This window comes from Lithobates pipiens, unplaced genomic scaffold (assembly GCF_037356315.1).
Source record: "Lithobates pipiens isolate NorthernLeopardFrog02 unplaced genomic scaffold, aLitPip1_a1.2 Scaffold_18, whole genome shotgun sequence".
Lineage (NCBI taxonomy): Eukaryota > Metazoa > Chordata > Amphibia > Anura > Ranidae > Lithobates > Lithobates pipiens.
In genome coordinates, this window is record NW_027507758.1 from 524,870,952 (window position 1) to 524,885,459 (window position 14,508).

General features: G+C 39.0%; 1 protein-coding gene across 1 annotated transcript; it reads right to left on the bottom strand.

Moving 5' to 3' along the window:
- Positions 1-1,548: 1,548 nt before the first annotated feature.
- LOC143988875 (ornithine decarboxylase 1) lies at positions 1,549-8,550 on the bottom strand. Its single transcript, XM_077488782.1, has 11 exons — positions 8,384-8,550; positions 7,004-7,150; positions 6,647-6,790; positions 6,388-6,561; positions 6,103-6,275; positions 4,257-4,391; positions 3,357-3,522; positions 2,900-3,062; positions 2,667-2,782; positions 2,086-2,300; positions 1,549-2,001 (listed from the first exon to the last, which is right to left on the bottom strand). The coding sequence occupies exons 3-11, from the start codon at positions 6,746-6,748 to the stop codon at positions 1,863-1,865; spliced, it is 1,383 nt and encodes a 460-aa protein (XP_077344908.1). The 5' UTR covers positions 6,749-6,790; positions 7,004-7,150; positions 8,384-8,550; the 3' UTR covers positions 1,549-1,862.
- Positions 8,551-14,508: the final 5,958 nt, after the last annotated feature.

The window sequence follows — 14,508 nt, forward strand, 5'->3', positions numbered from 1 at the left end:
CAGTCATCTCTCAGGTGTGCCGTCCTGGAAGATGACTGGAGAAATTTTTTATTTTTTTTGGAAGGAATTGAAAAACTTTTTTTTTTTTTTTTTTAATGTGTTACATGTATTGACATAATGGAACGGATATGGTGCAGGTACCCAGGAGGCTGGCACATGCATAAGGTGTCAGTTGGCCAGACCAGAAGGTGCCAGGTGACACATTGAGGTGAAAGCTTCCTTGCTCTTGGTTACTGGATATGGGGAGACAAGTCTGGTTGAGGTCTCACCTGACAGGTTGAAACCCTGCACAGGTAATGCCAGACACAGGAACATGCGCTGTTAAAGGGAACAAACACTGGCTACCCGGGTACAGTATGCCTTCACCACATGGCGCTTCAATGTCCGATAAAACCTATTACCCCATATGTGCCGCCATTGTACCAGTGACTTACTCCCAGAGGTGTACAGACACAGGATAAGGATTAACCGAAAGAGGGATGTATTCAGCACTATATTGGGGGGGGGGGTGAAGGGAGCTGGGATGGGTCTTAATGGAGATCGATAGCCTGGAGGAACTCTGTCATAGCTTAAGCGGTGCTTTGTTACTCAGATTGATGGCATCCTTAACATTCAAAGACACAAACACCCAGGTTAAAGTGGCTCCGGATTTTGTCAGTCATGTTGAGGTTGGTAGAGTGTGATGGTATAGGACAGAAATCTGTCATGGGCTCTGGCATGCACGCAGAGGCGGGTTGGCAGCATGACCATGGCATCCTTTGTATGCCAGGTTGAGACATGATAGTGATCGAAAAACGTTGGAGATATTTCACTCTGGGATCTCGATGGAGATATAATTGCTGGGAAGGAAGCACCTGGGTATTATCTGAGACATAGACAAGCTTGTTTCCTTGTCCCAAAGGATACCAGTGTAACATTAGGTTCAAGGAACACCCTAGTTACATGACTGACAATGGCCAGAGGTGCATGGTATACCCTGGGCATGGTCTCTGGAATCCAGGCAAAAGGGATGGAGCAGTGTGAACTGCCCGGGAGTGAGATGCAGCAACCTGCGCTGGTTCCTGTAGGATTTCGTCTAATATGTATTGATGAACTGGGGTCTTCGGAGACTGATTAATATATTGGAAGACACCTCACATGTTAATGCTAGGTGATATAGAACAGTGGTCATCAACACTGTCCTCAGGGCCCACCAACAGGCCAGGTTTTATGCATTACCTTGGGGAGATGCAGACTAGAATACTGCAATCACTGAGCAGCAAATTATATGACCTGTGATGTATTTCTGTTATCTTGCAAACCTGGCCTGTTAGTGGGCCCTGAGGACAGGGTTGATGACTACTGGTATAGAAGCATTGGCTCTTGTACTACCAGGTTGTGGAATGGCTTCTTCCCTCAATCCATGCAGCTCTTGTGAAATGTATTTTGAGTTACCACATGCAAAACACTGATACTCTTCTGTCTCCCCTTAGCTGTACAGCTTTGAGTCAATAACCCAAGAGAGAAAAAAAAAAAAAAAAGTGTATGATGATATTACCACACATTAGCAAGAGTTTTTTTTTTTTATTAACATACTTTATTTTATATAAAAACAAGTCAGATGACTTTCTGCCATTACACAAGCTACAAATGCTTGAGGGACAGCTGTGCATCTTTAATACAGTTTGAAAAAAGGAATAAAAAAAAAAAAAAAAAAAAAAAGTTTCCATAGGAACACAGATAATTGTGACCCCATCTCACAGTCATCCATTTTGTTGCATTAATGCTGAACATTTCAACTACAAAAGTGAAAATTAAATAATGGTCCCAAACTAAATCCTTCTATAGTCATCCTAAGAACTACAACTAACATTAAATAAAAACTAGACATTGACACTTGCAGAAGTACATGTGGAGGCATTTAGCTCAATTCCACTTTCCCAGGCACAGGATACATGGACAGCACTCAGCTCTGGCACCTCAGGAACAAGACCGTGTTCATGGATAGCATGCATCAATTGCCTACAAGAAAAGGAAAGAGACATTATAGTTTCATACGCCAACACCTTTGCCCATCCATTAGTCCATTTAAATGTACTTCCTTACCAGTGTGGTCTTGACATGACATAATACAGGGTTGGTCGCTGAAATCCATTGAATGTAGAAGATGCAGCCACAGTGTAGGCACCCATGTTCTCAAACAGCATCCAGTCCCCCACCTGCAGCTCTGGTAGGTCACATCGTTCAACAATGCGGTCCAGTCCATCACAGGTTGGTCCCCAAAGGCTACTAGAATAGAACTTCTCATCGGGCTTGGGTTTCTGCAATGAAAGAATGCAGGCTTAAGATTTCAATCCACTAAACAAAAAACACATTCTGCCTGCTTTATGGGAAGACATCCTGTGCCATCACAAGACCTTGTGGCATGTTAGTGCCTATAATAAACCTAGTACATCAAGAACAGTACTATAACAAATTTGAAACCATTTCTTTAGTATGCAGACCCCTTGTGGAAAGTGACTTCAGGTTCTATCACAGGTCAGATGCCACCAGAACCTTGGCAGCTGCTGCCTATTAAGGCCACAAACCAAGACTGTAGTCAACTAAAAGTGACCCGATAACAGCTGATCACAAGCTTTAAAAAAAAAAAAAAAAAAAAATCCCTTGTAAGGCTTCTATAAGCATACCTTTTGAAGTATGGGTTTGACATGGGCATGATCATACAAGATGCAGTTGAAGGAGCCATAGACACCATCATTTACATAGTACATGAGTGTTTTGTCACTGGAAGCATCATCTTCATCTAAAAAAAATAAAATAAAAAAAATAAAATAAAAGTAAGTCAGGCATCAATGATCAGGAGAGTGAGAGTTAGGTTTGCTCAGCATGATATCAAGTTGTATCCACGTGCACTACATACCATCAGAGCCCATCTGTTCAGACAGCATGACTTTCTTGGCTATGATATTGACAGCCAGTGTGAATGCTGATGCCACATAGTATCTTCCAGGCTCTGAGATAATTTTTACTCCTGAGTCAGCAGGGAAATATTTATCCAAGGCTGGATTTATCACCGATGTCACCTGAAGAGAATTAAACAAAAAATTGAGTACTGGCTTTTACACGTTTGAGAAAAAAAAAAAAAAAAAAAAAAAAAAATTATATACAGCATGGGTGCTCAACCCATGGCCCTCCAGCTGTTGTGGAACTACCGGTCCCATGAGTCAGCTCTGCAATGCCCATTACAAGCATCCCACAGGCAGAGGGATGACGCAACTTGTAGCTGGAGGGCCACAGATTAACCAGCCATGAGACTGTTCAGTTCTCATCATATGAAAAGGTTTAGACACGAAAAAAAACACATGCAAAATTTTTACCTCTTCAAACTTCAGCTTAACATCCTCAGAGCCAGGGAAGCCACCACCAATGTCAAGCAAGTGCATGTTGAATCCAAGTTCAGCGCCCATATCAAAGACACAGCGGGCATCAGATACAGCCTGTACAAAGGTTTGCGGGTCTGTGCAGCCACTACCAACATGGAAACTAAAAAAAAAAAAAAAAGTGAATTCAATATGCCAGGCCCATCTTAAAAAAAAAAATTTTTTTTGCTAATATAAAAAAAAAAAAAAAAAAAAAAAGTTTATATAGATACAAAATTTAGCAGCCCTGATTGTTCTAGACTGCAAAATTTGAACAATCAGGGCTGCTAAATTTTGTATCTATATAAACTTTTTTTTTTTTTTTTTTTTTAAACAGTTGAGTTTCCTGATTGTTCTAGACTGCAAAATTTGAACAATCAGGAAACTCAACTGTTTAAAAAAAAAAAAAAAAAAATTTTTTGCCTAATCATACATAGCATCAGGCTGACACTGCACCTGTCCACCACTGCCTTTTCACTGAGAACCAAGCACTGCAGATGGCTCTGCTGCCTGTCAGCATCTCTCCTGATCTGTCCACACTCATTGGAGCGCTGAGCTGTAGAGGGGTAGGGAGTGGCTTGCCGAGAGGGCCATCAGTCTTGCCAGCAGGCGGATACAGCAGACTTCAAGTCGGGGCAACGCACTGCCTGGACTGATCCTGCTGGGGGGGGCGGGGAACACCCCACACAAACGACTGCGGACTGTTGTCCACTGAAAGCAGGTCACAGGAGTGCAAAAAACAAATTGCACTCCTGTAAACCATAGGAGAAGCCCAGCCTGGACTTCATTAACATGACCTTACCATTTTATGGTTACAGTCTTGAGATTTAAGATGACATTTTGTAAAATGATTCATACCTTACGCCAATGATATCAACGTTCAGTTCTTTAGCACGCTCAAGAAGTAATCTGCTCGTTTTAAGAGTGGCACCAAACTTCACACTTAGCCGACACACAGCCTTGGAGTCATCTGTGGCTATACGCAGAACAAGTCTGGAAAAAAAAAAAAAAAAAAAAAAAAAAAAAAAAAGGGGGAAGTTTGAGTAATAAAGTCACTTCAGAAGCATTTAAGACAGTTCAAGGCTTGTAACCGGAATAACCCTAAGGCTCCATGCACACTGAAGCTGATAAACTGCAGTTTATTGGCGTTTGGGCGTTTTTTGTAAAAGCCCATAAACTCCACTCTATGTTAGCCTATGTGTCCATGCACACATGGAAGTTTCAGCTTTAATGAGCAGTGGAGTTTATGGGCTTTTTTCTGAACGCCAGAAATTCGCGTTCAAAGTGCCGTTTTTCAGCGGCAAAAAACGACAAACGCTCATTCATTAGTGTTCGGCATTCTATTTTTCAATGCATTGTGGGATTTTTGGAGTGTCCTCTGTGTATTTTTATAAAAAACGCCCATTAACGCTAACGCTGTAAAACGCTCATTAACGCTAGTATAAAACGCTGTTAAAAGCAGGTTTTTCAACCAGCGTTTTCTGCCAGCAATCTGGCGTCCAGAAATAGCTTTTTTGAGCTTCAGTGTGCATGGAGCCTTAAAGAAAAGCCTATTTTAGGCATTTACCAACAGTAAAAGTTAACTGCTCTGGCATAAAAGGAGCCTAGTTCTGCACCAATAATTCAATAGCAGCAAACTGACACCCTTTGATGAATGTGAATCTAAAGCAAAGTTGCCATTTGCCCCCACCAAGACATTTTTTTTAGCCTGGTGACCACTCACTAGAATTGTAATAAATCTAGTGTGCTGACCCCCAGGAAGAGGGGAATCTTGCAAAAAGGCTTGTTCTAGTGATAGCTATCCAAGAGATCTTAACCTCAATTTCTCCAACTCCCTGTTGGGTCTACAAAACCAGATCTCCAACAGGACACATAAGCGACGTGATTTTCATGCACTTTGTAAGCCTAAGAAACACACAAATAATTTACACAGGAGACGGACAGAGACTGGGGCCATGGTAAAGGAGGTCAATGTAGCCCGCTTGTGAAGGGAGAGGAGAGCCACCACCTGTTTGATTAGAGCTCTAGGAACATCGCAGCTTTCATTTCAATAGCTGTGTGGGGGAGGGGGCTGTGTGTGATAGCTGTGTTCCCTGCTGCATGCTATCACACACAGCCCCCTCCCCCACACAGCTATTGAAATGAAAGCTGCGATGTTCCCAGAGCTCTAATCAGACAGGTGGATCTCCTCTATGCCATAGGAAGCCCCCCTGATAAGTTGCACCAGGGGCGGAGCCTCACCCCCGCCCCATCAAGTGGCCATTTTTTCCTTTCAGCAGATTCCCGAAAAGGCCATTTTCAGCCGAAGGGTCTCAGTGCATCACTAGGTTATACTTGGCTGCTCTGTGCAAAACCACTGTACAGAGCAGTTGAGAGCCGCCTCCTCTTCTCAGGTCCCTCACCAGCACTCCTGGCCCATCCCTCCTGCTGAGTGCCCCTACAGAATGCTATGGCCCCAGAGGAAAAAAAAAAAAAAAAAAAAACTCCCAAGCTACTGCTCTGCATCCACACTCAGTTGTATCTCAGCCCCACTCCCATTGGCTCTGACAGCAGTGGGAGTCAATGGCTCCCACAGCTGCCTTAGCCAATGAGGGATAGCGCACACACAGACCACCCCTCCCCCCCCCCTTGAGCCTTTAAAACCATTTCTTATTTGCAATACTTTAGATGGCAGCATTGAGTTTTTAAAGAATTCAAAACTTACTTAGCATTGGGGTGATTCCTGGCAACCTTCATTAGTTCAACCTCGCTATCAAATGTCATCTTCTCAACACCACAGCTAGCTGCATATTTGATCTGTGAAACTTGTTTGCATGGGTTGGCATAAATTATTCTCTCTGGCTTGACACCAATGCTCTGGACAAGCTGAATTTCAGTCTGATGGGGGGGGGGGATAAATAAATAAAAAAACACCAAGACATTAGAATACATGTTTGGGAATAAAATAAAAAGTTACGCCATTTATCTTGGGTCAAGTTCTATTACACACCTTGCTGGCACAGTCAAATCCTGCCCCCAAAATGGAGAGGGTCTTCACAATGGCTTTGCTGTCATTACATTTAACGGCATAAAATGGAGTTACGCGTGGAAGTGCTTTAAACCACCGGATGTGTTTCTTTACAATGTCACCAAGATCAGCTACATAAAAGGCATCCTTGTCATCCTGGGAAGGAAAGAAAAATAAACTTCAGACATCTGAACAGGCCATGACATCTACAAATGAACCATCGTGATTACACAATACTTACAGACAAGGAAACTTCATTGATTTTCTGCTCCAGGATATCCCGGGCAGTGAATCCTTCCTCAAGGAAGCTAAAGTCAAAGTCTTCGTTGCAAAAGCTGTTCATTGTCTCAGTGTCAGAAGATCACAACACAAAGAATGCAACAAACTGTAAGAGTGAAGGGGAGACAGTTTAGTCACTAGACAAGACTCGAGTGCCCACATTAGATCAAGCTATGGCACTCAAGCTGTGGTAAAACTACAAATCACATCATGCCACACTGATAGCTTTGAAAGGTTCTATGGAATGTGTAGTTCAACAGCTGGAGCACCAAGGCTCCATTCTAATAATAATAAAAAAATAATATAAAGAAGTACTTACATGGACAAGTGAGAGATGGGGTTTATTTCAAAGAGAGCCTCAGCTTTGCTCCCAAGGAGGTTCTCCGGTGAAATAGAAGCCCGGCAGATATAGAACAAGACCTACTCCAACAAAGGAGCTGTTCTTCGCTGCTGTGCTGTCGGTGTTCTGCAAGATGGAAAAAGACAAACCTTAGTCTCCAACTACCATATGCAAGGACTTAAGCCAGCAGGCTGAACATCATAGCATCCTGACTAAAAAGCCGCAAGACTTACTGCGTCACACACCCAGCCAATTCAGTGAATGACTAGGCAGATGAACACGCCCCTGTGTCGCAACCGGCAAAAAAGTGTGACGTGTGGTCGCAGACAAAGCCAACCAATCGCTACAATACCGGCATCTATGCCGCACTCCTATTGGACGTGGCCTCCTATTCTTGGCAGCATGGCCTAACCTCAGGGACAGATCACCCTTAGCATATGGGACAGCAATGGCCGATCAAGCAGGACTGACAGTACCTCTAGAAAACGCAGATCCTTCCAAACACCATAAAATACAGTACTTAACTCAAAGGAACATCATGATGTAATTTATTGACCTTTAAAACCACAATTTCATGCACATAATATATATATATATATATATATATATACATACATATACACACACACACACATATACATACACACACACACACACACACACACACACACTTGTTAGAACCTAAACAGCCAACCACCAAGGTTAACAAAAAGCACCTACAGTTGGGAAACTGCATGTTAGAGATGGGGCAGCTTCTGAATACCAGGTTTAGCTGCACATTGTAAACCATATAGAAAAAAAAAACTGTATGATGAGCTAAAGCTTTACAGCCCCTGCTGCATGTCCTGGGAAACCCCCATACAGCCTTTAAAAGTTTCAACAAGCATGCATCTTAGGAACCATAATGGCCCCTGTTCAATTAAAGGCTGAAGGGGAGGATTAAATGGAGGCAAGTCTGGTAAGGAAGGGCACCCATCCCCCAACATGAGACACGTGTCCAACCCGGACATGACCCAATACATAGAGAGATAGAGAACAAAAAATAAAAAATAAAGAAAAAAAAAAAAACCCACCCCACATTAAAAATGCAAAGAAATATATTTTAGAAAAAAAAAAAATTCTATGCATTTACTGTGGGCTAGAGAAAAAAAAAATTATATATATATATATATATATATATATATATATATATACACACACACACATCCATACCCACCAACCTGGCCCATTGCCACATTTAAACACACGGAGGGATAAGAATCCATGCGTTGTCACAGTGAAGCCTGTCACATGGCCCATCACAGATAGTTATCCCGGTGAATAGACAAGTGAATGGAGTATAAAGTGACACAATCTTACCTTAAAAAGCATTTACGAAAACTCTACCCATCGAGGAACCAAATCCTCAAGGAGAAAAGGGGGAACTGAAAAAACTGCGATTCACGAAGACAGCAAAGATCCCGAACACGGAGCAACCTGACACTGAGTGAGCTCAGGCGCCGGCTTCTTTTATAGGCGGTCTTCTGTTGCCCTAACAACGCGCCAGCTCAAACCAGCGCTGATCGGTTTGTTCCGGGAGTTGCCTCGACCACGCTTCGCGCGCACCCTGCCTGCATGGCCACTGCTCTTTTGTGACGTCGACGCCCTGCCGCTCTGGGTGCCGCCCCCACCCCTCACTCTCTCACCTCACCCTCACAGCCGCTGACAGGGCTCGTACCGTTAGTGTTTGAATGTGAGCGCCGGGCCAGAACGGATACAACACTTCCGACTAGAGCTGAAGGAGAACGAGCCAGGCCAACGCTGGGCGGCAACGTGTCATCACCCAGCCAGTCCTAGTCTATATCCTGTCCACTCTATATACATCTGTATACACTATAATAGTAATACGAGGATGGAGAGCACACCATACACAGCAAACACTCCAATACCGAACCGACGTCTACTACTGTGTTCTACACGTGTCCATTCCCTCCCCATAGAGACACAACACACCTATACACTACACAACACACAATGTGCTGGCAACACCAACCAATTAAAAGCAACCGTTCTCTATTGTTTCTTCCCTCATATATATATATATATATATATTTTTTTTTTTTTTTTTAATATTATTTTAACCATTTCCTTCATTGACCATTTCTCTCTTCTCACTCTCTTACATATATTATTACATTAGCGTTTTCCTTTATCGATCACTTCTTTCTCTCTTTCTACTATTAACTCATTTTAACGCTTTCTTTTATTGACCGTTTCTCTCCCCTCCCCCCTCTCTCTTATTTTAACTCTTTCCTTTATTGATCATTTCTGACTATATTTTTTTTAAACCTTTCCTTTATTGATCATTTATCTCTCCCTCTGTGCTCTTTCTCTATTGTATTAACTCTTTCCTCTATTGATCGTTTCTCTCCCCCTCTCTCTATCTATCTATCACTATCTAACTATCTATTACTATCTATTTGTTTCTATCTATCTATTACTATCTAACTATCTATTACTATCTATCTAACTATCTATTACTATCTAGTGCTATCTATTACTAGCTATATATCTATCTATTATTATCTATATATCACTATCGATCTATCTATTATGATCTATTACTATCTATCTATCACTATCTAACTATCTATTACTATCTATTTGTTTCTATCTATCTATTACTATCTAGCTATCTATTACTATCTAGATATCTATTACTATCTATCTATTATGATCTATCTATTACTATCTAACTATCTATTACTATCTATTTGTTTCTATCTATTACTATCTATCTATTATGATCTATCTATTACTATCTAACTATCTATTACTATCTATTTGTTTCTATCTATCTATTACTATCTATCTATCTATTATGATCTATCTAACTATCTATCTATATATTACTATCTATCTATCTATCTATTACGATCTATCTATTAATATCTAACTATCTATCTATCTATTACTATCTATCTATATATTACTACCTATCTATTTCTATCTAATACTATCTATCTCTTTAACTCTTTCATTTTTTGATAATTTCACTGTCCCTCTCTTCTTCTCTCTCTTTCACAAAATCATACAAAAATATATTGATTTCAAAGCGATCGTACAGTAATCTGATTGTTGGCACACAGTTTCCTTTGGCAAATTTTCCGAAGGGAAAAAAACAAAAATATGAGATCGTATGATTTTTGTTTAATCCGTACATTTTTCATCCAAAAATATAATACAATGACAATGCAGTATATGACATCACTTCCAAATTGTTTATTCTGTCGTATGAGAATTTGTGTACTTTAGTAATTTATTTGTTTTTTCAATATGGAGATTAGCATGAAAAGAAACAAAAAAAAAAAAAAAACAGACGGTCATTTGTCAGATAATCTCATTGGGGGTTATTTACTAAAGGAAAATACACTTTGCACTGCAAGTGCACTTGGAAGTAAAGTTGCTGTAGATCCGAGGGGGACATGCAAGGAAAATAGAAAACAGCATTTTAGCTTGCACATGATTGGATGATAAAATCAGCAGAGCTTCCCCTCATGTCAGATCTACCCCTTGGATTTAGAGTAACTGCAATTCCAAGTGTACTTTCAGTGCAAAGTGGATTTGCCTTTCGTAAATAACCCCCCATGGTGTGTTTGAGGCTCTATTATTTTATTTATTTATTTATCTATTTATTTTAACTCTGTCCCTTATCAGTTCTCTCTTCTCTCTCCCTCTCTTATTTTAACTCTTTCCTTTATTGATAATTTCTCACTCTCTATATTTTTTGAACTCTTTCCTTTATTGACCATTTACCTCTCCCTCTATTATATTAACTCTTTCACTTTATTGATCATATCTATCTATCTATCTATCTCTTTAACTCTTTCATTATTTGATCATTTCACTGTCCCTCTCTTCTTCTCTCTTTCACAGTTAACTCCTATACACACAATCAGAAAATGATACAAAAATATTGATTCAAAGCGATCGTACAGAAATCTGATTGTTCGCACACAGTTTTCATTGGAAATTTTCCAAAGGGACAAACGAAAATATGGGAAAGTATTATTTTTGTTTAATCAGTACAGTTTTCATCCAAAAAATATAATACAAAGACAATACAATATATTTTTGTACTTTAGTAACCTATTTGTTTTTTTCGATATGAAGACTAGCATTAAAAAAAAAAAAACAGATGATCATTCATCAGATAATCTCATTGTGTGGTTTTGCATCCTACCCATCCCCCTTTATATATATGTCTCCTCCTTCCTTCATTAATCATGTTTCTCTCTCTCTCTCTCTCTCTCTCTCTCTCTCTCTGTGTATATATATATATATATATATATATATATATTTTTTTTTTTATTTTTTTTTTTATTTTAAGTATAATTAAAGGTGAGAGGGATTAGAACATCTGTTAGATTCTCATAGTGGTCTGTGTTCCCATTAGGGAGAGTCTCCCTCTCTATTTATCCCATTTTACTGTTATCACCAAGAGTGAAAGAAAATCCCAAATTTAGGGTTGTGACCAGAACAGGAATGGAGGGGAACATTTTTGCAATGGGGACATTAGTTTTGATGCACCTGGTGACACCCCTAGAGCCTCTCACCTTCCTGTAGCTATGAGACAGGAAGTGAAAGGAAATCTCTTCAATTGGATTGCAAAAAAAAAAAAAAGAAGCAAAAACTGACAAAGGTTATAATTTCCACTTACACTATCTAAAAATAACAACATTTTTGCCTTTAGTTCTACTTTAACTCTTTCCTTCATTAATCATATCTATCTCTCTTGCTCTTTGTATATAACTATATTTATTTTCCTAACTTTTTCCTTTATTAATAATGTTTCTCAATCTTTTACCCCCCCCCCTTTTTTTCTTTCTCTCTCACAGATATTTTTTTTAAACTTTGTCTCATTTGATCAACTTTGTTTTGTTTCTTTTTTTCTTTCTTTTTCTCTCTTATTTTTTTTAACTCTTTTTTCCCCTTTTCTCTCTCTCAAATTTATCTCTCTCTCTCTCTCTCTCTCTCTCTCTCTCTCTCTCTATATATATATATATATATATATATATATATATATATATATATATATATATATATAATTTAGCCTTTTTCTCATCACATCATGTTTTCTCTCTCTCACTCTATAGATATATATTTATATATATATTTTTATTTTTTTTTATTTTTTTGTAGTCTTTTTATTATCGCATCATGTTTTCTCTCTCTCGCTCTATAGATATATATTTATATATATATTTTTTATTTTTTTTTATTTTTTGTAGTCTTTTTATTATCGCATCATGTTTTCTCTCTCTCGCTCTATAGATATATATTTATATATATATATATATTTTTTTTTGTAGTCTTTTTATTATCACATCATGTTTTCTCTCTCTCGCTCTATAGATATATATTTATATATATATTTTTATTTTTTTTTATTTTTTTGTAGTCTTTTTATTATCGCATCATGTTTTCTCTCTCTCGCTCCTCATTTTTTTTTATCTCTTTTTCTCCTTGGACCAGTTTCTCTCTCTTTCTATTTGTCTCTCTGTATTCAATCATTTTAAATCCTTTTCTTGTAGGATCGTGTTTCTTCTCAACCAGATTAAATTTCTACATTTGTTAAATTTTCCCATTTAAAATAATACCAGATGATTTCCTATAGGATGAGCGTGCCCCCAAAAAGTATGTTCCTTCATGAACATCCACAGTTGTTACATCCATCTATAAATGTTTTCACCAATCCCCCTTCCCCCTCCCCCCAAGATTCACACAACTCTCACCCAAGATGTACACATTTGTCTAAGAGGATTCAATTGAAAAAAAAAAATCACTCCTGTGTGAAAAAATGTATGAATAGTCCCCTTAAAGTCTGCTGCTGTTTTATCCTTTAACATTTTCCAGTGCGATAAAAACACAACTGTGCAGGTCAAGTAAAAAAAAAAAGTATATTTCTATTTCCATATGTATATAAATGAGGAGGTAGATGGAAGTCCCTAGCCTGTGTGGATGAACGGACGCAGACTCCCCTTAAGTATGTAGATGAATGGGGCAGACTGACACAAAGACACAACTGTTCCAAGGAATGCAGCTCTGACTATTCACAGAGCATTGTTGGTGGTTCCACGTTACCATAATATTGTACATCACATCCTCATGCTGCTTTGTATCCACAGCACAATCAGGGCTGACAACTGTTCCCTATTAGCAGGGATGCTCCCCTATATTTCTGAAAATCACATTGGCCCAGTTTTTTGTTTTCCTCCGACCGTAATCTCCATAGAGTTTAAAAGCTTTCACTGTTAACTCAGGAATCTTACATAAACTTTCTGATGGTGTCAGATTCTTCCTTGTTCTTCAAGCTGTGAGATGAAGCTTCAAAGTTGATGGGGGTTTTTCTTCTGGATTAGCACGAGTTTCAAAACACATACAAATAGGGAAAATAACTACGGTTGGCGCATAGAAAAAACTTACAACAGCTGATTGCAAATACCTGCCTGTAGCTGCCATAGAAATACGCTGATCTGGTCAGTATGTGGCCCTAGGCAGTCATTTGAATAAAGCCTTAAAGTGATTAAGCTGAAGCACCACATACACAACTTTTACAATGGCACTGTTAATCTGGTGCAAAGAAAACGTGCCACTATTTACACTAAAAAACTTACTTGTTTCCCTTTGTTATTCCCTCATGATGTGCACATGTGGGGTTGATTTACTAAAACTGGAGAGTGGAAAATGTGGTGCAGCTCTGCATGGTAGCCAATCAGCTTCTAACTTCAGCTTGTTCAATTAAGCTTTGGCAATAAAACCTGGAAGCTAATGGGTTTCTATGCAGAGCTGCACCAGATTTCGCACTCTCCAGCTTTAGCAAATTTCACCTATTGCATCATTTTCACAACTGTCGTTCAGTAAGTTTTCTTATTACAATCACAGTACTTTACTAAAATTATAATAAGTATGGCACAGGAGTGAGAGCAACATTTTGTTGCAAAATTCAAACTAACAGATAGCAGGAGAACGCTGCATCAAATAAGAAATGAGGACAATGGAGGTTTTGTTAGCGAGTCTCACACATAAAAGAGGACCACAGATTTGTAGAACGACGGAAACATAGAAAAATTTTTTTTTTTGCTGTTTAAATGTGTACAGTCTAGCAGAGTAATTGGCTGCCGGAAATGTGTGGGTTTTAAACTTTCCACCTTCATATGAGAGCTTCATAGAATGAAAAACTCTTGATGCTCCGCTGTGCCTGGACCCTGCTGATAATTATTCAGAAAGGGCACTCCCACACTGTGTTTACCATTATTTTGTGCAATGAAATTTGGTAAAAAAAGAACTGTAAAAAATAAATGTTAAAACATCACCTTCTTTACCTGCTTTCCCTAGTTAATCCTTTCCCCCTAAGAATATAGTCCACAACCCAGTAAATATGCAGCAAGAAAATGTATTTATTAAAAAATCCAGGGTAAAAAGTTCCAGCATACAGATAAGAG

Excerpts from the sequence above, each read along its gene's own strand:
- LOC143988875 (XM_077488782.1), bottom strand. The coding sequence starts at position 6,748 with ATGAACAGCTTTTGCAACGAAGACTTTGACTTTAGCTTCCTTGAGGAA. Across the intron at positions 6,562-6,646 it reads TCAATGAAGTTTCCTTGTCT|GATGACAAGGATGCCTTTTA; the intron begins GTAAGTATTGTG and ends TTTCCTTCCCAG. Across the intron at positions 2,002-2,085 it reads GTCATGTCAAGACCACACTG|GCAATTGATGCATGCTATCC; the intron begins GTAAGGAAGTAC and ends CTTTTCTTGTAG.